At 40.5% G+C, this 25,388-nt stretch overlaps 2 protein-coding genes across 31 annotated transcripts in view; one reads left to right on the top strand and one right to left on the bottom strand.

Moving 5' to 3' along the window:
* Positions 1 to 1,687, top strand: part of SRPK2 (SRSF protein kinase 2) — a 150,373-nt gene extending 148,686 nt beyond the window's left edge. For all 18 annotated transcript variants that reach the window (XM_038176239.2, XM_038176220.2, XM_072032498.1 and 15 more), the window contains one exon: positions 48 to 1,687. In XM_038176239.2, the coding sequence (XP_038032167.1) occupies positions 48 to 232 (185 nt within the window). In that variant the 3' untranslated portion in view covers positions 233 to 1,687. The remainder of the gene's footprint in view (positions 1 to 47) is intronic.
* The window catches only part of KMT2E (lysine methyltransferase 2E (inactive)), a 73,451-nt gene that overhangs the window by 3,747 nt on the left and 44,316 nt on the right, over positions 1 to 25,388 (bottom strand). For 5 of the 13 annotated variants that reach the window (XM_072032441.1, XM_072032234.1, XM_027463702.3 and 2 more), the window contains 13 exons: positions 19,022 to 19,186; positions 17,873 to 18,181; positions 15,537 to 15,791; positions 15,219 to 15,363; positions 14,220 to 14,473; positions 14,026 to 14,082; positions 11,957 to 12,520; positions 9,002 to 9,300; positions 6,998 to 7,086; positions 6,779 to 6,898; positions 6,533 to 6,624; positions 4,115 to 5,572; positions 2,727 to 2,829 (listed from right to left, as the gene is read on the bottom strand). In XM_072032441.1, coding sequence (XP_071888542.1) covers positions 2,727 to 2,829; positions 4,115 to 5,572; positions 6,533 to 6,624; positions 6,779 to 6,898; positions 6,998 to 7,086; positions 9,002 to 9,300; positions 11,957 to 12,520; positions 14,026 to 14,082; positions 14,220 to 14,473; positions 15,219 to 15,363; positions 15,537 to 15,791; positions 17,873 to 18,181; positions 19,022 to 19,186 — 3,910 coding nt within the window. Of the gene's footprint in view, positions 1 to 1,919; positions 2,147 to 2,726; positions 2,830 to 3,301; positions 5,573 to 6,532; positions 6,625 to 6,778; positions 6,899 to 6,997; positions 7,087 to 9,001; positions 9,301 to 11,956; positions 12,521 to 14,025; positions 14,083 to 14,219; positions 14,474 to 15,218; positions 15,364 to 15,536; positions 15,792 to 17,872; positions 18,182 to 19,021; positions 19,187 to 25,388 lie in introns of those variants that run through there. The other 8 variants (XM_072032335.1, XM_072032365.1, XM_072032403.1 and 5 more) reach the window with 8 other exon arrangements.

Raw genomic sequence — 25,388 nt, 5'->3', positions numbered from 1 at the left:
GGGCTGAAGAGGTATTTGTCTAATACCGGTAATGTTTCTGTTTACAGGAGAGCTCCGACACATCACCAAGCTGAAACCTTGGAGTCTTTTTGACGTGCTTGTGGAGAAGTATGGTTGGCCTCACGAAGATGCTGCACAGTTTACAGATTTCCTGATCCCCATGCTAGAAATGGTCCCAGAGAAACGCGCTTCAGCTGGAGAATGCCTTAGGCATCCGTGGCTGAATTCTTAGCAGAATCTCCCAGCCGTAGAAGTAAGCCAGCAACCACTTCCAATGCATCGGACCTAAATGGTGACTGTCACAAATTCTTTAGCAGGATCACACGTGAGCTGGCTTCAATCCTCAGACCTTTATTTTGCTTGAGGTACTGTTTGACATTTTGCTTTTTGTGCACTGTGTTCTTGGGGAAGGGTAGTCTTTTTGTCTTCAGCTAGTAGTTTACTCACCCACTTTCTTCAGAAAACACTTTAACATGTCTCTAAGCATTGTTTCTTGTGTTGTGTGGCATTCAGATGTCAGATTTTTGAACAAGAGAAACTTCCCCCCATGTGTTTTGGCAAGTTTTGTAACTATTTATGAAAAAAATATTTTAGCTGATGCATATTATATAATTTACAAGCGTAAGAAATTTATCAAGTCAGAACTGAGTTACGGCAAGGAATTGTACAATTTTATCTTCTGGCAAAGGGACGTCATTCTTGTATTATAGTGTATGTAAATGCACCCTGTAAATGTTTATTTCCATTTAAATATGGGACTGGGGACTCAATTTCAGAGTAAAGCTACTAAGTTTTAGAGAGCTTTATAGCAAACCAATTGCATGTAGTGGACTTTAAACTGCTTTAAGGAATTGTGTAAACTTTCTATTCTGTAGCAGTTCCCGTTCATTGGATTTTAAACAAAGTGGCTCTGGTTTACAGGATTTCATTCCCCAAATGGCACTTTAAAGGAAGGCTAGACTTCTTTCTAATAAAGTATGCATTATCATTTAGCACTCCCTTTTAGAACTTTTGCCTATTTTAAGTGCTTTTAAGAAAAGAAAATAGCAATTTCCCTTACAATGTGATAGTGAAGACATGGTACCATATGGTGTTGCCTTTTTATAAGCACTGTAAGTTGTACTATACCTTAAGGAGAAAAAAAAATTAAAAGTTGAGCATGAGAACCACTCTCTGTGTAGAATTACTGATCTTTTATAATAAAAGTGTGTGCTTGGAATCAGTTAAGGAAGGATAGCTGCAAATAATTTACAGTGCAGTGGGTAAAATGCAAGAAGCAAGATCATGCTCATTCCATTCATAGCTTTACATGTTTCTAAAACAAATTGCACTAGCTTTATTTTTTTCCCATAACTAGACATACGATTATTCTTTGTAAGTTGCACGCAAGAATTACGTGTTTCCTAGGAAAAAAAGCTACATAGACTGAAGCTTATAGGCAATACAGATTTTAGAATGTAAAATACAGAGGTGTGTTTTGGCCTCTTTTAGAAGTCAGTGGGATGAATGTAAGCTTACTTCTGATTTTCATGTAACTATGGTGCCACTTTTTCTTGACTTTGTCCATATGAAATTTATTCACATGCCTTTGCAATAACTAGATTGTGAGAAGATAGCCCCATGCTGTAACAATAACCAGTTGTTTGAGGTGCTTGCAGTTGTCTAATTAAAGTGTTTTGTTTTTTCAGACAGTGTGCTGGTCATTGGAATCTTTGCTAGCCGTAAAGCCAACTCGTTGCTAGAATTGTGTCTGGTGGGGGCGGGTGGGGGTTAGCCTGGCTGTGATTCCTGTGTACTGTACGATGGGGTTGGTCACAAAATAGCATCACCTGTATAAATCAGAGCATACTGAAGGCTAACAAGGAATGAGGGGCTGTATCTGAGAGGGTGCAAGATGAAACAAGACCAAAACCGAGCCATTTCAGAGGAGGTGTTTAACTTTATGTAAAAAGGCGGCCATTTATCCCCCATTCCTGATGCGCCTGTGCAGCCGCTCATCCAAAAAGGAACAGGAGAGCCACACGAATGCGCTGGGCAGGAGACACTCCTGTGCACGCTGAGGCCCTGCCAGCAGCTGGAGGGCCTTTGAGCATCCACTTCCCTCCTCACATGGGAACGGCTTTTAAATGCCTCAGGGATGACCCTGCTGAGAAGAAGAAAAATAACGCTACAGTGGAATCCAGAGATACAAGGTAAAAATGGTGCTCAGCTTCACCCTGCGCCTTGCTGCAGCTGTTTAGTGGTTTGTTCCTGACTACATCCACGAGCCTGGCACTGGCAGCAGCTGTTTAACTGCAAGGCAAACGAGGGGCCCAGCCTTACACGTGCTGATACAGCAGAACTTGACAAATGCTCATCAGTCTGCTACCCCCTGTGTCAACACATCACACAGCTGCTAAGAGGTAACAAATCATCGCAGCTAAATAGCAGAGGGGCAGGTCAACAGCTCTGAGCTGTGGAGGGTGATGCAGAGATCTCAAAATGAGTGTGAGCCATAGAATAAGGTGCATGGGGTTGTATGGGGTTGTTTTTCTTCCTGCTGTTGCTGGCCTAACTCTGTTCTACTTAGCGCTAGTGCAAAACGTAGGAGCTCAGCCCTTGTGTGTGTTTTGCATAGCCAACAGTTGTCCAGGAAGGCATTTGATGTGTGCTCTTTTTTCCAGTACTTATGAGCAAATGAGAGTTTTACATAGCCCCAATGCTTTGTACATGCTAAAAAGAATTACCACGTTTCACTGGGCAGGAATTGCTGCTTCCCATCCTGTCCTCTTTCAGGTTTTCTAGCGGCCAGAGCAGAGGAAGCTGCACGCTGGTTTTCTCCTCTGGGGTCTGAAAGAGAGCCATCGAGCATTCGTTCCGTTACGTGAGCAGAATTCAAGAGCATTCACTAACGAGCTCTAAGGGCAGGCACACACCATAATCATGGTTTAAGGGTCTCACTTCCTACATTACCACACTAACAGGAGGTCCTGGGGAGCCAACAGGAGAAAACAGGGATGTGCTAAAGTGGGCAGGTGGGAGAGTAGTTTATCAGAACAGAGTAACACCTGCCTTGAGTGCACGACTGCGCTGCTACAGTACATACACAGTGCACGTTAACATTAAATAACCTGGCCCCCTACCGTCCTGTCCTTGAAGTAAGTTTTCCTCACTACTAGACGCAGCAGGGGAAGATAAATCCCCTCCTGCAGCCTGTGCCATAAACCCACAGCTGGAAACCACATGGAGGTGAAGAGCCCCACAGTGACAGAAGGCCTACGGCCCCTTCCTTCAACACACAGCACCCTCTGAGGACAAGTGGTTAAAACTGACATAATTGTGATTTATTAACATGAATTAAAATGCCCAACCAGTGCTGCAATGTGACAGTATATTAAAAAAATTAAAGATCATATACTGTACTACTTTCACAAAGATCACACTTTTTTTTTTTTGCAAAAGAGACTTATTATGTACAATACTATATCAAATGAAAGAAGCTTTAAGCAATTTTACAAGCCAAAGAAATACAGTATTTACAGCACTCGTCAGAGACATTAGAAACAGTCTATACATTAAATTACATTTTCTGCAAATAACTGATGAAACAAAAAGCCATGTCCACACCAAAACTATAAAAATTTGTATTGCATTGTTTCCTATCTCTATGCACACGAAGAACTGTTGACAGAAGAAAATGAAAAAAAAAATTGTTAGTGCCATCACTTAGCCTGTGTACTTATTTAATTACATATGTATAAAAGTAATATAGAAAACATTCACTAAATGAATTTAACTGCAACAATAAAATTTTAAAGATTATGCAGCATCAAACCTACTGCCAGAAAAACAGCTGGAATGTTCACTTACAAAATAAAAAGAAATACCTAATACTGGCTTAACAGCACATTTTCAGGAATTTTAAAAAGCAAAAAATGGAAAGATACAATGAAAGAGCACTGGTGTTTGCTTTTATACAAAGTATCATGTACAAGCTTTAAAAAGTACCTCGAATAGGTACATATGAAATATACACAGTTTATCTTACAGAACATTTTAAAAATGTTTAGAATTAAAGGGATCCATTTTAATGCCACCCTGAACCATGGTAATTGTTCTGAAAAGTCGGCGGCACCTGTGCTCTGTGAATGGGGATCTGTCCAGGCACCGGTGACGCCTGCTGCGGTCCTTGCACGCCGTGGGGGAGGGTTACGGAGCCGGGGTGGGGGCAGAAGCCTGACGCGGGGGGCGTCGCGAGACTGTTTGGTCCTTGAGGTTGGATGTGAGGCCCCTGACCGGGGAGCGGGCAATGAGGTCCTGTTCCAGCAGGCTGATGTTGAGGTCCAGGCCCTAACGTCGTGTGGTGGGGGGCTTGAGAGGAGTAGGAGGAGACGCCCGTGTGGGCGGTGGAGGGGAAGTGTGGGGGTCCTTGGTGCGAGGGGTGGTGCAACCCTTGTGCTGATGCCGGGTGGTGCCCCGAGCCCATTACGTTGGATGGTGGGGGCGGAGGGGGCGGCGGCGCGGAGCTGACGACGTGCTGGTGTTGTGCTTGCAAACCTTGGTGTCCCGTGGGAGGGTGGGGGGGCTGGTGGTGGGGAATGGGGCCTGGTGGCGGAGGGGGTGGCGGCAGGTGGTGGCCAGCAGCCTGAGAGTGAAGGTGGGATCCGGGAGCTACTGCCACGGCGTGAACCGGACCGACCACGTGTGCTACAGAATGCTGCTGATGAGTACTTGGCTGCTGGACAAGGTGAGGGCCCGGGGCAGGCGGGGGCGGAGGAGGAGGTGGGGCAGCGGAGGCCGAAGCCTGGTGATGAATACTGGGGTTCTGGGAGGGCAAAAAATGCCCCGCCGTGACGTGGTGTCCTGGCACCGTCTGCTGACCCGCAGAGCCAGGAAGTGCTTGGTTTGGTCCGGATGAAAACACAGTCTGTTGGGGGATGCTGCCCTTCAGCTGACTGTAGCTCTGAAAGTTTCCAGAGGGCTGCTGGTTTTGATAGTAAGTAGAAGAGGGGGGCGGAGGGGGAGGGGGAGGGGGAGCGTTGCTGTTCAAATTTTGTTGGTTAAATTGGCTGTAAGAAGCTGAAGATTGTCCTGAAGTGGTCTGAGTGAACAGCGGCCCACTCGGCTGCTGCTGATTCCCAGGCTGGAGGGGTGGTGCTGCTGGATAAAAGCTGCGGTGCGTTTCCCTCTGGGGCGTCCCGACTTGAGGTGACTGGGGGTGATGAGGTCTGTAGGGAGAGCCCAGCTGCTGTGAGTGGGGCTTTGGTGACAGGTAACCGTGCTGCATGGGCGCGTGAGGCGTCGATGACTTGGGAGGATTTTCTACGTGAGGAGAGGGGGGGCAATGAAGCTTCAAAGGTGCAGAAGGCAACTTCTGCGAGTGCTCAGCAGAACTGCGCAGATGTGACTGAGATGGATGATTTTTTGAAAGTGCTTGGACATTGTTTGTCAGCTGTTTTTGTTGCAGCTCAGGTTTTGAGTGATTCGCACACTCGGCCTCTGGTGCATTTGCTGCAGTTTCCCAGTGCGAATCTGGTTTTGCCGGTGTTTTCCCAAGTGACTGTGTTGAAACTACAGGACTTGGTGAGGAGGGCTAGAACAGAAGGAAATTCAGTCAGAGCAAGATGTTCAGAACACCCAATGATGCAGGCACTAAAACTACATCTTCTCAGGACAGTGCTCTCTTTCTCCAATGATGGATGAAAAACATGAGGACAAAGGATATGTTTGGTATATGAGAAACAGCGACCATAGAGCTGAAGCCTGACCTGAACTTAAACTTAGCTCAGGCACTGTTTCTACCAAGAACACATGAATTGTTCTTTGAAGTCAAAGCCTAGCAAGTGCACCTGAGAATACGAATAGGAATATGACCACCAAGGCAAGGTCAGAATCTCCTATGTGTTAAAGCTTTAGATTTTTGAGTCTGAAAGGAATAATTCCAGATGACTATTTACAAAAACTAAATATTTTTTAAGAGTGATTTAACATTTTAAAACTGGCATAGTGGAAGCAAACAGACCGGACACTGTAACCTGAATTACTGCCATTTAGTATCATACAGGAAGCTCCTAAACAAGTTTCTGCATATCACTGCCTCTACTGCCAAGCAGTACCAAATCCTGACATGGCAAGAGCCATTCCTCTTAAGGTAAGAGGTACTTAAATCATTTTACTGCTGTCAGTTCTGACTGTCAGTCCTTTGGCATTCAACCTACAGAACTGTGGCAATACCGAGACCACTGATACTGAGACCACTCTTCAGTGTTCACAGAATGCTGTATCGGATGTAAGTAGATACGGCTTCTGAAAGAACAGAACCCAAACCAACTTAGACAGAATTTCCAGATGTTGGACCTACTGCAAGTATTCTTACAGATATTTACCTACATTAAATTATTGAACAGAATTACTACACATGTTCATCTCAATGGAAAATCATGATGGCAATGTTTAAAAAATCTCAACAGAAAATCAAGATGCTAACATCTTAAAAATAAATTGAGACCTGTACATAGGCTTGATGCACACAAACATGTACCTGCATACACACCTTGCTTGCTTTTGAAGGACTCTTACAAGTCTTCTGTGAAGTATCTGGGGACGGACATTCAGAAGTAGGCTCTGGATTTTCAGAATCAGGTTCTAGAAACAAAAACAAGAGGTAAATATAACAGTGGGGGAAAAGGTCTTTTGCCAAGATCACTCAAAGCACCTTGTATTTCACTTTAAAGAGCTACTTAACGTTGTTGCAAGAGACTATTCAATAAGTGCCATACAAGGTCATCTGCTTACTGACCTTCCATACATTCAGTGAAAGAATGGACCTTAAGCTGCAACTGGGAAATGAGATTTGAATGAGATGAAGATGGAGACTGAACATGAGACGGTGAGCAGGGGCTACAGGGTGATTCTCCCCCTACAGATGAAGCAGACCCAAACATAACATTAGAATGATTACGGACTACCTAAGGAAGTGGTTAGATGTATCTACCTCTGGCACGATAAAACAACTCACCATTGTCCTTGTCTTTCCTATGATCACTGAGAAGCAATGCTCTCTGGTAACTTCGTTCTCTCACTTGTTCCACAGAGGTTGATGCAGTCCTGGAAGAGGGAAGCGTGGGTTAAAGTACGGCGATATACTCCCAGGGACCAAATTTAGGACACCGTAAATGCAAATACTAGGTCAGAGAATTTACAGTGTTGATTGCTTGTAAGAGCCAAATAACCGGTCCTCTTAAGGAATGCCATTTGGTTAGGTATACCTGTTTTCTCACACTTTAAATATAAAAATTTCCTGCAACCTTCTTACATTATGAGAACTGACAATTCTTCTCAAAACAAAAAAAAAAAAATCTGTAGATCTGTGGAGGTCTTTTTATTCTTAGTATCTGACAGATCAAAAAGTACAGGTTGTGAGTACTGCTTCACATTCTCAATTTGTAGAAAGCCTTCTAGAAAAGTCTGAAATAGTCATTTGTTTATTAAAAAAAAACCCTTGCTCTTCAATAGCAGATCCATAGTTGCAAATACTGCCCAACTCCGGATGTACAGGATTTAAGCTTTTAGACTTCATTCACCAGATATGGGGTGAAGTGACAGTCTTGTCTTCTGTCTTACCATCAATTACATTCTCACAATCTGAACATAAAGCACAGTAATGGCAGCACTCTACAAAACTCAGTTTTATTTCAGGCAAGAACATATTGCAATACTCTGCGATGCTGTTGTTTTGAAAGTTTGGAGGTTGTCTACAGGAGTATTGCAAAAAAGTCACTAATAAATTCTTCCCAGCTCAGCCTATTTCCCAGACCCTTTGCTTACATTACAGTACACTACATTCTGCGTTACGAACTTGCAGCCACTTCTCAGTGAAGTTTTGAAGACTGCACTTACGTTCTCCCTTCAGCTGGCTCTACAAAATCCTTCTATTCCGGAATAGTTGGAGCATCTGAGCAGAGAGGTATTCATCTGCAAGACTGCCAGGCCTTCTCTATAGCATAAGGAACTTCTGCAGTGTTTATTTTGTGCTAGTAACATTCTGGAAACAGAGCCAACACAGCTGACCATCTATCTTAAGGTTACCAAAAACCACAGTGGAAAATGCTGTGAAACATTTACACGAACCGAAGTCACTCTGTGTCATCCCCCTTCACACTGCACCTTTCCCCAGGCTGCCCGAGTACCTGGCAGGGAGTGCAAGGCAGCATATGGCCTGCACACAGGGGAGCAGTCAGCCACCATAAGCAACTATGCAAGCATCTCCACACGCTGTCTACCTGAGCAGAAGGAACTGTCGGGCAGACTGCATGCATCTCTGCATGTTGCATTTAGGTGACAGCAAACACAAAGCACGCATTCCAGCTAGATCACTGAAAAGCAGACTCCTCAGTCTTCTAGAAGCTTCTGTTGATCAATACAAATTACTCCCTTATTCCACCCTTCTTTCCTACGGTATCTTTGTAAAGGTTTTGAGGCTTAAGATGAAAAAAATTATCTTCAGCCCATAGATGAAGCAGTGACAGTGCAAGGACATTAAATGCAGAGCCAAGGCCATGCTGAGAGTCAGACTCAGTATCTCCCAAAGCCATTGTAACATCCTCCATCCAAACATAGCTCCCTCCACCATGCACCTTGGCATGACTTGTGCAGCAGCATGCCTACTCCGTGCCATTTTCTAAATATTCACAACTGCACTTATACAATTTACAGGCTACAGAACCAGGTGATCTCGCTTGTTCAAGCTAACAGCTATTTTTGCTCTCAAAAAATAAGATACCAAAGCAGACTGAAAATAAGCTGAGCAATATTTTATGGATAACTTTCCATATTCTCATCTTCATGAGGTATCTGCTGTATTTCTGAGGTAAGAGGTAGGACGACTGTTTACTAGTTTGAAAGAAGGGCTTCTGATCAGTAATCCATAACTGCACACTTATTAAGAAAATACTTCAAATCCAAGACTTAGAATTAAGTAAATAATTCAGCAGGACTTTTGTCCTACGCTTTTGTAACTTACCACTGAACCTCTGGCTCACTCTTCTCACTTGATGTCTCCTTAATTGCACAGTTGTTACCAGCGTCTTCTGGAGCTGCGTTATAAACAGTAGTTGGCAGTGGCGCAGGTAGGCTCGCAGCGTTCTCTGTTTGCTCCCCATTTTCACCACTGTTGTTGTACCCATCGTTAGCACCGTTGTTACTACTTATATTCCCTCCACCAGCTGCATGAGGAGATACGGTAACAAGTGGAAAGTTTTCTGTCTTTGAGCCACTTTTTCTAGCTTCTCGTTGTCTCTTACGGTATTCTAATAAGGATACCTATGGAAAAAAGAATAAAAGTTTGTTTCCTTCTTGGCATTTTCAGTTAAATGTATTCCTTCAGTAAGGTACCATTTACTTGGCTCTAAAAGAAGACAGGCATAGTTGAAAGTATCTCACCACACTTGCAGTGAATTTACAGAGCTGGTAACGACTATCAAAGAAGACACAAAGTAAGGCTTCTGCCAAGAGGAGGCACGCATATTGCCTCTGAAGACACTGAAGTTTATGAATCAGCAAAATGTGCACTGCTGAAGCCCTTCTGCTGGTTGAAGCTATGAGAGACTTCACAGCCCCTCCTGGAACTGCAGGCGTTACTAAGAGGACAGCAATATAGTAATGGTAATTTTAAGAGACTGAGTCACTCACTCTGCCTACCTCATGTGAAAAACAGACCAAGCTTTTGCTTCACTCCACTGCATAGATCAAAAGATACTGAGCTTTTTGTATTTTTTTCTTAATATAAAGGATTTGTGACTTAACATTTGTTTTGCAGTTTGTTTTAAATTGGTATCTTTACCATACTCTAAAACACTGATTCAGAGTGTATTTCAATGATAAATTTCAAGTAAAAATGTTTATTTCCAAAACCAATGACCCAGGAAGGGACAGGTGGTTCTACTTTACATGTATGTGTATATTTTATATATTTTTTTGTATATACACACACAATTTTATGTAAACATTAGTGCATAGGCACTACTATAGAATATTAGTGAATTATTTTCACTGAGAAAAAAAGATTATCAAATGTTTTCATATGCCTATTTACAATTTGAAGGCTGAAACACTGACCCCTTCAGACCTGCTTTGTTTAGTAAAAGAATTAGTTCTGTCGAAATTACATTTTATGAATTTATTCCTTTCCTTCTACTTATTGCCAATCTACTCTGAACCCTGTTTATAATGCAAAACGATAAACTGATGTGCAATAACGAAAAATTAAACTGTTTAAATCCTCAATAAAGGCAGACATCCATTTCTACTCAGAGACAGAAACCAGGAGAGCCTGGTTTGTTAGCAGTCTTAGGTGGGAATTTTCTATCTATTAAAAACTCATCTGTATGCCAGGGTACAGAAGAGTCAGAACACTATTAAGAGAAAGTTTAGGCCAAGAATTGATCTTGTTTTGAAACAATTCATGTTATTTCCACATCACTGGGATCCCTTGAAGAAGACTGCTTTAGGCAAAGCTTAAATGTTAAGAAAGGGCAAGTTTTATGAAGCGTGGCCATGACATCCAATATTGAAACAGGATGAACTTGTGTAATGCTGAGAGAAAACAAAGGAAGCAAAACCCATAGAAACACTGCGATATGGGGCGTCCTCTTTTAACGACTGTGTAAGAACACACTTCTTAACAGATCTTAGCAAAAGGCTTCTAATTATTATTCTCCTACAGAAATCCTGAATTCTCCCCTCAACTTAAATGAGAATTATTTTTTCCCCTTCTAGGCTGCAAAGTGTAGTTAAATTTGCGTGTCTGTCCCTGGAAAACCTAAAAAACATTCTTTGAGGGGTACAGACCAAATTATTTCTGGCTGTTGCCTTCAACTGAGACCTTTACACATAAATTCTAAGGGGATGGGGTGGGGGGGCAGAGGGAGAGCCTCTCACACAACTCAGGACCAGGTAAGAACAAAGCTATGGCCTTATTTCAGTTGTATCTTAGTATAAAGAGAGATAAACACAAAATCCAGTTCTGATGGCAAACTTCTAAAGGTACACTCATGAGCAGGATGTCCCAGAGCACAAGGGAAGGGGCAAATGCAAGGGGGCAGGATGGGACCAAAAAAATCAAAACCCCATTGTGCATGCATGTTACCTACACGTGTATACACACAGAAAATACACCTCTAGTCCCCTTGACCATTACTTTCATGAAGAAAATAGATCACATTAATTTCTACAATCTGTTTATGAGGCAGAACTGCATAAGCTGCTGCATTCAAAACTATTGCCAAGGAGCAAAGGGACGACCTGACAACAGGATAAAGACATTTATGCAGGCTGACCTCCAGTTTTGGTTCCAGCTGACCATGACCGAAGAACTTACCTACAGGGGCTGCTTGAGAAGAGTAGCAAGTTTATACTGTGCTTATCTTCCAAACAAAGTGTTTTATAAAAAAGAAATCAAGCCAAAAAAGATTTCTTTTAACTATGGACTTGTGTGGTCATAGCAGCAAACCAAGATACCTTAAGTACATCAAAACTGGAATTTTCAAGGGTTAGTATCATAAACCTTAGCGTGACTTCCAATAGTAACTCACTGAAGATGTTCCCAGTATAGGATAAAATTGGTAGTATTCTAACAGAATGGAATATTTTAATACTTGGTGGCACAAGCAACTATTTTCAAACCTGAAAAGCAATTATTTATTGAGCATTTCATTAAAGACTCATAAGAAATAACATTAAAAATAGAAAAAAGTGGATTTGTATATATTGTTTTTAAAAATTGAATTTACTAATGGATGTACGCAACATTACTTTGCTCTTCATGAGTTCTCCTGAATAATGCCTACAGTGTAGTAAAAAAAAGTTTAGCTATCAGTTTTTGTTTTGTTGTTGTTGTTTTTTAGTATGTTTCTTTCTGTTATAGAAAGGTCATTACCAGACTACGTAAGAAAAAACAAACGATTCTTAAAATTATAACCTTTTTCTTTTGTGGAGGATTCTGGGGTGTGCAATTTCCATCCATCAAGTTGTCGTTATTGACAGTCCTTCCAAAGCCAGATGCAATTCCATCTTCTGAAGTACAAAAAACAGATGCTTCCATGAACATGCCTCTAGCATCGTCTTGAATCAGGCACTTTGACTCGCTTATTCTGAATCCACCTCCTACCTCCAACTGATGTGAAGGGGTCAAGTCCCTCAAATTAGAATTCATTGAGAAATTTACACCTGTCCTGTCGGGACTTTTTACCCAGGAAGAATAAATTGTGCCCCGTCCACAATGAGCAGTTTCTAATTGGCTGTTTGAATCAGTCCTATCATGTGTGGGGGCTTCCAGGTTTTTATGCAGTGCACTTTGCTCAATAACTTCGAGTCCCAGCTGGAGGTCTGACACAGATTCCATTTCGCCAGTGCACTGCCGTGTGACATCAGTCCTATTCCTTGGACTGGAATATCCAATAGTCTTTATTTCTTGCAGACCCATTTCTGTCAGGTTGGAATTTCTGAAAGAATTCAGTGCTAGAATCGATGCTCTGTCATATCCCTGCACGAAGAAAAAACAAGTCAGCTCTTTTTCCACACTGCAACATGATTACAACTATTCCAACATTCATTTGTGCCCTTAAATGGGATTAAAGGCCTTGCAGTACCATGAGTTTAAGAAACAGTTGTGTAGCCAGACACTTATTTCCACTACCACCAATAAAAGTATTTTAATAATGTATGTATGAACCGAAGTCAAAATGAACTTGTAATACCAGGTTTTGTTTATGACTGGCAGAGGAAGGAGAGAAGCTTGAACAGCAACAAGTCCTTAGGTACAAAGACCTTTCTTAACTTAATAAAAGGGATCCTTGTCAACACATTTAAAGAAAAAAAAAAATGTTGGTGGGGGCAAGGGGAGAAGCTTGTCCAAACACTAGAATTTTAAGACCATGTTAAAAATCAGTATTCGGCAGAGGAAACAATGAGAAGTTACAGAACCTGACTTCTGTACTCCTTAAAACTCTGTTAGCCATGAAAAAAACAGCACATATCCATGGCTGGAAATACCTTTTCTAAACTAACCTGTTTTGAGGCTTTCGTGAACCCTTTTAAAATCATTTGCATTACAGTGCAAAGTTATTACGTAAAACTCTTCTTTTTGAGTCACATAAACACTCATTCAATTACACTAGTTTAGAAGTAAATACTAAATTCAATCAACAGCTATGATCACATGAAAAATTGTGTATTTTGACATTTAAGATTTTGACCTAAAAATAAGTAAGCTTTATACATACATCCACACTTGGCCCAAAGGAAGTAACATTTAGACCATTCTTTTGCAAGATCCACTGAAAGTGAAGTTCTCCAGAAATCAACAGCTGATTTTTTTATTGCTGATTACTTCTACCTATTCCTTTTAGGCACTATAAAATTTATGGTTCAGCATATTTATGTGTATTTTGTAGTTATCACACAATTCGAATTCCGTATTGTTGTGGAACTTTGTCACTCTCCTTTTGGATGCAAGCATCCCTGTGGAAGTTCTGGTATCTATGAATCATGTTGCCCTCTAGTGGTTCACCAACACAGCTTGTTCCCATGCAATGGAACATTACCTTATCTGGGAATAATCCGGGCCCACCCCAGCAGCACCTGCTGTACCTCAAATAATCCACATGAAACACATTTGTTACCTTTCTTCTGTACTCTCCCACTCTAAGCATAATTAGGCTCAACCAAAACATTTAAGAGATGCTGGTAACAAGAGGACACGTTAATGTAAACCTAAAAACAGCCTGAAAAGCACAAGTGCTGTTTTTCTGTAAATTGTAGTACTTACTGCTCATCCACAACAGTCACCAGGATTTTTAAGTGACAGTAAAAAAAACAGAGGAAAGCACCAGTTTAAGAAGAAAACTGGAAATATATAATAGGCAAATAAAACCTGTAAGGAGGCAAAATCCCACAAAACGTGCAATGGCCCGTAGCAGGCATTTACCAAAAGCATTGTTTCTTGATGAAATCAAGAAACGTTTTGCAGTTTTTTGGAAACATCCTTACCTCTTGACTGTAAGCTCGCCTTTTTATTTCTGGGGAACTGTCAGGTGAGGAAATATTCTAAATGAATAAGAAAAAATTGCAAGTCAATTGTTGGCCTAGAGAAACACGGCACACTCCCTTGTAATAGGAGCACAAATGTTGATTTACCCAAACAATAAAAATCTAATCACACCAAACTCCGTCATAAATCTCACCTCAAAGTGCATGGTATTCCCATGGATACATGGAGTTACAGGAGTAACTGGTGAATAAATGGGTTTGTAACCATTTCTACAGGTTTCATCTTCTGTTTTTACCCTCGGAGGAGTAGCGAACAGCGATGGCTCTGAGGCAGTGATGTCAGCGTGAGTTGGTGTGGCGTATGGAGAAGGAGTAGGTGTGGATGTTTCTGAGAATGCAGACTCCAACAGCTGATACAGTCTTCGTTTTTTTAGCGGTGTTGTTAGATCTGCTTTAAAATCACAAAAAAGGTAGAGGAGATCTAGATATAGTAATTACAGTTAAGTGCTTGATGCAATAAAATTATGAATTCCACATTAAAACATTAGTAAGCTGACAGATCTCTCTTAGAGGTAGACTTCCTGAAAAATACACTTAACAGCGTACAGAGATCAGTAAGTGTTCTTCTCCTTCCCCCTCCCTAAAGGATGTTGGGAAGAACTACCTACATTTCCAAAAATGTCTCTTTCTTTGTATCTTTAAGACTATTCAGCTAAGAAGTGGAAATGCAAGTTCTGTACACAAGGATCATCTAATATGCTCCATATTCTCACAGTAGCATGGTTTCTAGCACGTTCCCATTTTGTGTTATTCCTGACAGATTACACAACTCTTCCCCTGGTTGCAACAGGGCCACTGAATTTAATAGCATGAATATCCAGAACATCTAACTTCTTGATGTTTATATTCAAAAAACATTAGTCTTTTGTTGACTGTGACCATATGTACAGATTCGCTATGAGAAATGGTTCTTACTTATTTTGTATCAATTATACTTTAAAGAAAATGGGAAAATAAAAACAGCTATTATGCAACTAGGCCTTTCTTTCCAACAACTATCCAAAAGACAAGCTATCAGGAAACAGCGTAAATGCCCCTGGAATTTTCATTAACTCATCACTTTACAAACTGCAGCCCTCCACATTTACCTACTTTGACATAACTTTTATGTACTGTATTAATAAAAGCATCACCTGTTAAGGAACAGCCGTCGTTCAGTAATAGAGGGCTTTTATTTTCACCATTGATGGCTGGACTTCTAGATCTCTCCTGTGATGGTGAACTGAATCTATCAATCACTGAGGAGTTTTCTTCTTCCAAAGCTTGCTTCAACCAACGCTTTAATAAAACACATTGAAATCAGTGATTTAACAGCTTTAAGATATATACTTTAAGAATGTATTACAATTCAAGTGCCAAGCAGCTTTTTTTTGGCCTGAATTCATGCTAACAAATAAAGACTTATTTTGAAGTACTATGGCATGGGGAACCATAATGAAGGGAAGCATTACCTTCTTACAAGAGCCAGTAATGTTTTCCACGGGTTCTTTTTTCCTCCTCTTTTCTGAAAGGAATGGTGAAGTAAAACGAATATAGTGCTTTGGAGTAGAATACACATGTGGGCTGTACGTGAGACCTGGTAGAGAATTCAGCTGAGTAGCCAGAACTTCAGGGTCGGTAGTTATGCGCAGAGGCCGTTCTGAAACACTGTCTGCAGGCTTCCCCGTCTTATCGCTTTTTTCACTTAACCATTCATTGACCAAGTGCTAAACAAAGAGGAAAAAAATTGTTTTATGAGTGTTTTCTATTAATGGCTTTCAGAAAGTTTTCTGTCTTATTACTCATCTAGTCATCTGTTACACAAATCAGAAGACAGCTGGGCAAGAATACGAAGACAGTTTGGTGAAATAACTGGGAGAATGGAAGGGAGCACTATACATTTGCTCTATATAACGAAGCTTTTGTTGTTTTTCTGTAAATGAAGAACATTTAGTTCTTTTAACTTTCACTGAACATACTTCCAAGACACTTAAAATTGAGCCTGAGCACCTAAACTCATGAAAAACTTTGTCATGCTAATTAGACAAAGTCAAGTAAATTCCTTATCAGACTTCCATGCTGTCAGGACTCTGCTTCAGTCAACATGTGAGGCAGATGCTTTGAACATTCTTCCTTATTGTAGTTAAATTATAGCACATTTACTAAAAAGGGTTATTTTTTCCTATCTGGTTCAGTGTTTCTGAAAGACATGCAAGTGGATTTTAGTTCCTGTTGATAAGGAACTAGAAATAAACAATTGAACTCTTAAGCATACAGGTCTTTGAATTAAATACGTAAGAATTTCAGACCCAAATTGTTTCAAAACACGCAGCTTTACTCATCTACTGCAATGTAGAGTATAGAATAAAACTGCCTTCTAAGTTGCAAAATAGTTCTCAGATATTTTTTTTGAGCATTACTAGAAGACAAGGATACTTCTTACGAAAGATTTACACAAGAAATAAAAATACCAGCATTCACTGCACTGTAACAGCTTGAAAAAAATTCAGTGTGGAACGCAACATCTTGCTTTTCTTGAAAGACTTCATCCACTATTTTTCTTATTGTTATCCTTTTTTATCTCTTTTACACAGAACTAATTTCCCAATTTTTACAGAGGTAAGCAAAGCTAAAGACATGCAAAAATAGCACATTAATTATTAATACCATTTTAAATGCTATGACAATCTGTCAAAGCCCTAAGTTGTTTTTTTTTAAACAAACTTATTTAGTTTCAAATCAGGACTTTCTCCTTAAGATATACTGGGTAAAATACAACCAGATATCTACCTTTAAAAATATGGAACAGAAAAAAACTACAGTAAAATTGAGACTCCTCCTGCTTTTTTGTAGCACACAAAAGAGGAGATTCCAGGCTCCCCTCTGACAAGAATTTAGTAGCAATGCAATTAATGCTCTTGCACCAGATATATGAACTCTGCATGTATCTATCTATTTGTGGATTTAATTAAAGTCACCTAGCAATTGTTACTGTTCATCAACAAGAAGTTTCTTCCTCTGCTTCTGCTGCCCCCATTTCCTCCCCAGTAAAACATTCAGAATAACTCATAAGCATGCCAAAAAAAACCAGAAATTTTTAATGCTGTCTGCAGAATTTTAGAGCAGAATGTTTTATTCACTCCTGCAGTTTTCAGATGTTTTTAAGTGCCTTTAAATAGTGCAACATTTCTTCAAACTGTGTGCAATGCATTGCAATAAAAAAATCATTTGAAACAAAGCACTAGAGAGAGTTATGAATACTTCCCTCCCAGATACCCACGCAAACTTTTGAGTATTCAAATCCACTCACTTCAGAACAGATGCCTCAAAAGTACTGGAAACTAATTATTTTAAGATGTTTAGTTCACTGCCACTGAAATATGTTCTAAAGCCTACGATGAATAAAGGAAGGAAAGCTAATTCTACCTACCCCACCTGCAATTAACAGTTTTAATTATGTTTCAGTTTTTTATATATATATATATATATATATATCATTTCAGTCTATTTAGAACGTACTTTCCCCAGAAAACATTTGTTCCATAATTATTCTGTAAGCTGTATTTTGGAATTCTCTTAAACAGTAGGAGGTTCTACTTCTAATAGATATAACTCAACTTTAAAAGCTCAATTTATTACCAGTGAGTGTCCAGGTAATGGTAATTTTTAAAGAAGAAAGTTTTTTTGTTTTTTTTTTTGTTTGTTTTTTTTAATCCATATATAGCTATGATATAAATGTAGCTGTCTATACTTTTTATAAACCTCTGTTCAAAGTCCATCCCCTCCTCCCCACCCTCAAGAGACTTACCTTCTTTGTTTTAGGATACTTAGTAGGGCATTTATTAAGTGCTGGAGCTTCTGTTTCAGTAACCATTTCTGTAACAACAGTTTCTGTTTCGGGCTCAGCTACCAGTGCAGCATTCTCAGTTTCATTATGCTGTGAAGTTACTTCCACATCAGGAGAAGATGGCTGGATATCCGAACACATGCTCACAGTTCTGTGTCGTCTACGCTGTTGTCCAATGTGAGTTCTACTCCGAGAAAAGCTTTTTCTCTGTTTAGCTCTATTAACCTTGGCTGGGGTAGGCTTGGTGGCAGTTTCTTCTTTTGCTGGTTCCTGGTACAAGACAGAAAATTAGTAGATGGATCTCACACACATGTAAAGTTACATATCATTCTTAAAATAAAATATTATCAGTTCCTCCTTCTTTATATGTCAAAAAAGCCTCTCATTTCTGTTTTTAGAGCTAAACACTTTAAAATTGCTATTTCTACTCTACTTCAAGGCAGATTACCATGTTTCCCATACTTTCCTCTCAAGCATCACTGGGAGAGTATTCACACAGACCAGTCACCAGTCAGATCACTGCAGGTTTGTACAGGAACTCCTATACCACATTCATTCATCTATAGGCTAGAAATCATCTGCTTACACTATGATGTCTTTCAGTTCAATATCCTTTTTGTAACTTACAGTTTGCTGAGTGTTTAGAATTGCCATAAAGGACTTAATAGCAAAATACTGGACAAATACTATCCATGGAAACAACCCAAACTGAGCATCTGTGGGATTATTTGCAAAGCAGAACTAGCATCCAGCAACAATAGACTGAAAAAATGTTTATGGTACATTAAGGATGGCCTGTAAGAAGAATTCAGAACAAACTAAGCCTTAATAACTACTTTGAAAGGAAAGACTACAACCTGTTCTGAGTAACACACTGGAGAAGCAAGGCTTTCTCTGCTGGTTATAGAGGGTGCCTAAATAAAAGCAACTCCTATGCATAAAATGAGCATCAAAATGAGCATCTCGAAGTACTATCCAGATTTTGGTCAAATATGTTTGAGTTCAGGTGATTAAGAGAGTTTTATACATCTTAATGTAAAAATCAACATCCAAACTGATCAACATTGCCTTTTAAAAAGCCAGCTTGAAAATAAAGTTCCAGGTAAATACCTGAATAAACTCGGTGTCATTGAGTATCTGTGCTTCCTTGCATTCTGATTTAACTTCAGTTTTTGCTGTGCTGATCCTTTCCAAAGCCTGTTCTCTTCTTTTTTCTCTTTTTTCTAGTCTGGCAAAAGCTTGCAGGATAGCTTCCATTTTCCGTTCTTCTCTTGTCTGATGGATATAATAACAATCATCATCAAATTTCAGTCAATCTTTTGCATCTGTAAATACTGTGAATTTTTTTTTTAAAGTGCTTCAGAACATGTACAGTGTATGCTGACATGCAGATCACTTTCAGCAAAGCTCAGAGGACAGGGAGAAGTTAGAATGACTGCAATTACTGCAAATTTCTGAAGAAAGGCTTGCATTCTCATCAACCGTGACAAACAAGAAGAGAGGGTCCTGCTTTAGATTAAAGAACTTACTAAACAGACATTTACTGGTATATCACTGGCGTATAAACATAAGAACACACATTGCTGGGTTACTTACTATCCCATGTAATATTTAAAATGCAATGAAAAGCTCATGACCAAAACCATGAAATTTTACTGTATACACAGAAGTACCACAAAAAAAAGCTTCATTATCCTCTGACTCAATTTTCCAATGTGCCATGAAGTATATCAAAACATGGAACCAGCATCCAACAATCACTGATTCGAAGTAAGACTGGGTCACCCACAGAAGTTACATTTTCTGTGGATCAGTACTTGAAGTCTAGTCCTATTAAAGAGGTAGCTCCCTACCTGCACAGAGCTCTGCTTAAAACAGCACAGATGCTGCAGAATTGAGGGCTTCTATTACAAGCTTTATTTATTTTCAATGCCAGCAGGTCAACAACAGTGCAATGTATTTGCATCAAAGAAAATGCCTGCAAGTACATCGCTCATTTGAGCGGATGAGGAACAATTTTGTTTTTGCCACTGAGCTTGCCTTTGTTTGAATGGTAAAACACATGCAGGCTTGCATTATTTGAAATCTTCATGATGGAGACAACAGTAATTACATCTGTAACTACTACAGCAACCACACTGTAATGTGGTTCCATACGGTTTTACTTCAGTAAGAATACCAAAGTAAAGCGCCCAAAAACAAACAAAAAAGCCAGTATGTTCTCTGGACCAAAGGCAGTGCATCCAACAGTGTTCTCTGAGTATTGCTCTTCAAAAGCATGACAAGACACTGCAGTACGTTAAAACTAGAGCTCATGCTGTCATTCTTCAGATTTCATATTAAAATGCAAATTATTAACGTGAAGAGATTTTACTTTCTGATGTCAGGTAGAATTAAAAACACAAGTCTTACTAATTTTGCTAATGACAATTGTGGAAGTACTGACCAAAAGGAATGCAAATCCCTCCCCCTAAGCTTCTGTAAGGCCTGGGCAGGTGCAGTTTTGGTGCCACCTCGAAATTAATTTAGAAGTTCTGTTTAATCTGATCTGTTATCCTAATTAAATACAATTTGGTTTCCATAGGTCACAATGCAAGTGTTCTGTTCGCAATGTTTTAGAAAAAGGGATATAACTTGAGAAGTCTGTCATTGACCAAATTATCATCACCCTACCTTAAGGAAAAATAACAAACACTATATAATTATCTGAGGAAAGGAGAGCATTAATAGAGCTGAGACACCCAGAGAATATAAATAAAGAAGAAATGAAACAGTAATTTAAGAGAACATATCTGCAATTTCAGTAAAAAAAAAAAAACAAAAAAAAACCGTTTCAATACTGAAACAAAAATAACGGCTAACATCTGACCACAGTTCTCATAAATTAGTACATGATTAGTTAATAATGTTTGCTACACTTACCCAAAATAAAGATAAAGCCTGATTTTATTTTTAAACATGGTACTCATCCTCCTTTCAGGTTAATAAAATTGTGGTTAATGATTTTGAGTTAGGGATGTCACAGAATCACAAAATGGTTTGAGCTGGAAGGGGCGTTAAAGCCCACCCAGTTCCAACCCCTGCCATGGGCAGGGACACCTCCCACCAGCCCAGGTTGCCCAAAGCCCCATCCAGCCTGGCCTTGAACACCTCCAGGGATGGGGCAGCCACAGCTTCTCTGGGCAGCCTGTGCCAGGGCCTCACCACCCTCACAGTAAAGAATTTCTTCCTAATATCTCATCTAAATCTCCCCTCTTTTAGTTTAAAGCCATTCTCCCTTGTCCTATCACTACACCCCTGACAGAGTCCCTCCCCAGCTTTCCTGCAGGCCCCCTTTAGGTACTGGCAGGCCGCTGTAAGGTCTCCCCAGAGCCTTCTCTTCTCCAGGCTGAACACCCCAACTCCCTCAGCCTGTCTTCATGGGAGAGGTGCTCCAGCCCCCCTGGTCATCCTCAAGGCCTCATCTGGACTCCTAATACCTCCATGTCCTTCTTGTGCTGAAGGCCCAGAGCTGAACACAGGGCCTCAGGAGGAGCCTCATGAGGACAGAGCAGAGGGGTACAATCCCCTCCCCCTCACCCTGCTGGCCACACTTCTGGTGATGCATCCCAGGATGTGGTTGGCTTTCTGGGCTCCAAGCACACATTGCTGGCTCATGTTGAGCTTCCCATCCACCAACACCCTCAGGGCTGCTCTCAATAATGTCTCCCTACTAACAGGAGGTAAATACGCCAAAGCAGCCTGAAGTTTACTTAAGACACAACAAAAAACAAGTGATTACTGCTCGTTTCCCACAGGCACTTGTTGTGTGCTATACTGTAGTTCAAAGATTCCACTGCAGCTTTTGGCAGTTTCATGAAGGGACCTGCAAAATTTATGAAGTCCAACTGCCCGATCACTGTGAGGCTAGCCATTACTTACAGAAAACATTAAGAGTGTTACCCCAACATCACTTCAACACTGCCTGACATGGGGCATCGGCCACCTCTGTAAGAAAACCTGTTCCGGTGTTTGGTCACCCTCACAATGAAGGAATTTTTCCTGACGTCCAGTTTGAACCTCCCCTGGTGCAGCTCTGTGCCATTCCCTCACATCCTGCCATCGGTTACTGGGAGCAGGGACCAGCACATCCCTCTGCACGTCCCCTCCTCAGGAGGTGTGGTGGTTTTACCGTACTGGGCAGCTAAACCCCACAATCGCTCTCTCACTCCCCCTCCTTTAGATGAGGAGGGGGAGAAGTAGAGCAAAGAACAACTCACGGGTTGAGATAAGGATAATTTAATTAAAGGGAAATAATTATAATAATTAAATAAAGACTACCATGAACTAAACAATTTAACTAAGGGGAAATATAAAGGGAAAGGGGAAAAGGGAGGGGAAAAGGAAAAATAAAAAGAAGGGAGGAAAACAAACAAACAAAATAAATGAAGGCTATATGAAGTGCAGAGGAAAGAAATTACTCTCTACTTCCCACAAATGAGCGATGATTGACCACGTCCTTGAAGCAAGGCCTCAACGCACGCAGCCGGTGTTGAGAGGAAGACTGATGTCTTCTCAACGAGAGCCCACCCCTCCCCTCTTCTTCCTGTTTCCACCTTTTATTGCTGAGTGTGACATCACACGGTATGGAATATCCCTTTGGTTGGTTTAGGTCAGCTGCCCTAGTGATGTTTCTCTCCTCACTTTTTGCCCACCCCCTAGGAGGGTTAGAGAAAGGCCCAATGCTGTGCCACTGCTGCTCAGCAGTAGACACAACACTGGTGTGATAACACTGCTGTTCCAGCTACAAGTACAGAGTACGGCACTATATGGGCTGCTGCCGGGAAAGTTAACATTCCAGCCAGACCCAGTACAGGAGGCTGCAGACAGCAATGAGGCCGCCCCTCAGCCTCCTGTTATGAGTGCCCTCAGCCCCTCCTCACAGGCATTGCCTTCCTGCCCTTGTACAAGCTTTGCTGCCCTCCTCTAGAGGCTTTTGAGGACTTTAACGTCCTTTTTTTTTTTTTTTTTTTTTTTTTTTATCATGAAGGCCAGAACTACATCAAATATTCAAGGTGAGGCTGTGCCAACCATAAATGTGGCAGGAGAATCACTGTCTGCCTGTGCTGTGTTTATTGCTTGCCATGGCTGCCATGGTGTGCTGTGGCTGATGCTGAGCCTGCTGCCACCAGCACCCCCATACCCCTTCCTGCAGAGCTGCTCTCCAGCCACTCGTGTCCCCAGCCATGCCTGGCTTTACTCCCTTCTGCACAAGTACTGCACGCATTCACAACTAACAGCTGTGAGGGCCAAGTAAAACGTCATGGAAACGTGGAAACAAAGCAGAAGCTTTTCTACAACACTGATACAAATTATTCAGAAGATCCAGAAGATGATGCTTTCACGAAGAAAAAGAACTGAGTTGCAAAATTAATATGCATTCAAGAGACAAACCCAGTAATGGCAAAAATCTGTAAACAGGTCACGGAACAGCAGGAGCATAAAGCCTTCCAAGCAGGAATTCAAGGCCAAAACTAGCTGGCTCATGCTAATGCTAAGTATCAATGATTCCTCTCTAGTGTGAATAATTCATTTTCTCACCATCTACGTTCTCACTTCACCAAAAAAATTATCTAATCGCACTCTAGCGGTACCTGGTTGGATTTGAAAAAGACTGCAGTTACCTGCAGTGCCATTAGATAAAGCAGATGAGCTACCTACCACTTTGATGGCACATCTTTCAATAAGGCTACTGAAAAAATAGGTGCAATGGTCAACCATCAGAAAAACTCTAGAGAAAAGCTTTAAAGTAATGTTGACAGTTCAGCAAATGGAACAAAACTGTCCCTGTCATTTTGAATCTTAAAATAATGCCTAAGAAATAATTAGTCTAATAACTTTCAGATATCAAAATCAAAGATGGATGTCTACAGACCTGATGAAACATACTTCTGAATATACCAAGTAATTAAAAGCACATTAAGATGAACACTTGTCCTAAATGTGTTGAAAGGACATCTGGTACGAGCAACATTGAATAATGTCAGACAACTGAAATGCTGATCTTGTGATCGTACCAATAGGAAAGATGCTACAGCAGCAATTGCCTTAAGCTGCAGACAAAAAGTACTTTAAATGTCATTTCAAGTCTTTATGCACAAAATAGCTCTTGGCAGGTAATCATACACTAAATCCAGGAGAGAATAAAAAGCAAACACTAATTCAATGACAAAACAGTGTTGTACTAAACACAGCATGATATGAGATAAATACAACAGAGATAAAGGAATTACATAATGGTGTATAGTCTCTGGATCAAACTGAATACTATTCGAGTTAAAATTCACCAACAGAGAAGACGCTAGAATGAAGAAGTTGAGAAAGTGGAAAACAGTGAAGAGTGACAGTACGATAAAGAAGAGATAGAAGGTGTAATGAAAACAAAAACGAGACTAACTTCAAGGAAAGTGAAAGGATAATATCCTTATTGCACCCTGTGTGTACCGTAAATAACCTGATAGGGAAGATGGGGGAGGTGGAGGAGTAAGGCAGCAGGCAGCATGGCCAACCTTAAGTTGAAGGTCCTACTTCCTTTTCTTTTAATATAACATTTCCTAGACTGTCGATTCAACAGCAGAAAGATGTTAAACGTTCATCTTTGTTTCCACATTCCTCCCCCACCAACCTCCAACTTGCCACGTACAACATCCATTCACTATGCCTCTGAATTACTTTCTCCTCCCTAAAACCAGTTCCCTTTCTTATTTATCCTTCTGTGCTACTACATTGTATTTAGCTTTAGGTCAGAAAAGATAAAAGAATGAGATCATTATTTAACGTGCATTTGTTTAACAAATTACAACATGAAACAATGTTGACAATGTTTCCCTCTGAAATTTTTAGCTCTCCTGACAAGCCTAATAATCACCCAGGGCCCTGCAATTGAGGTCCAGCTGTATCAAAAATAGCAGGACAGCAAGCAAGATCTGTGAAGTGTCTAGAAAGAACAGCAACTCATCTAAGTCTATGTACTTAACTGCAGGTGGTTTTCCACGTTAACACACATCTGAGCACAGGCACACATTGTTACACAAAGATGTGAGAATATGATGCTTTCCTTTTAATACAGGGTGACAGTATTACCACTACAAACACCCAGTTCTTAAAGAGAAGACAAATGGTACGTTTCTTCGTATTTTACCACCACAGCACAGCTCCCAGATTTGGCTGCCTTTTTTTTTTTTTTTTTTTTTTTTTTTTAATAGGGTGGGGAGGGAAGTATCAGAATCTTCTCCTTACATTTGGTGGATTTAGCAATAAGTTCTTGCCAAACTCGTGCTGAGTTATTGCCATTAGCAGTGTTTGACTTGGAAGTTAAGGAAGTTAAAAAGAAAATGAAATATACACAAAGAGAACTTGCAAAGAAGATAACCTACCTGAGACACGTGAAGCAGCATTCAGAATTGAATCAACGTGCAGTATTTATAAAGTGATAAAT

Source organism: Anas platyrhynchos, chromosome 1, assembly GCF_047663525.1.
Source record: "Anas platyrhynchos isolate ZD024472 breed Pekin duck chromosome 1, IASCAAS_PekinDuck_T2T, whole genome shotgun sequence".
Lineage (NCBI taxonomy): Eukaryota > Metazoa > Chordata > Aves > Anseriformes > Anatidae > Anas > Anas platyrhynchos.
The sequence above is the reverse complement of the archived record's forward strand: the minus strand, read 5'-3'. Positions and strand labels throughout refer to the sequence as shown.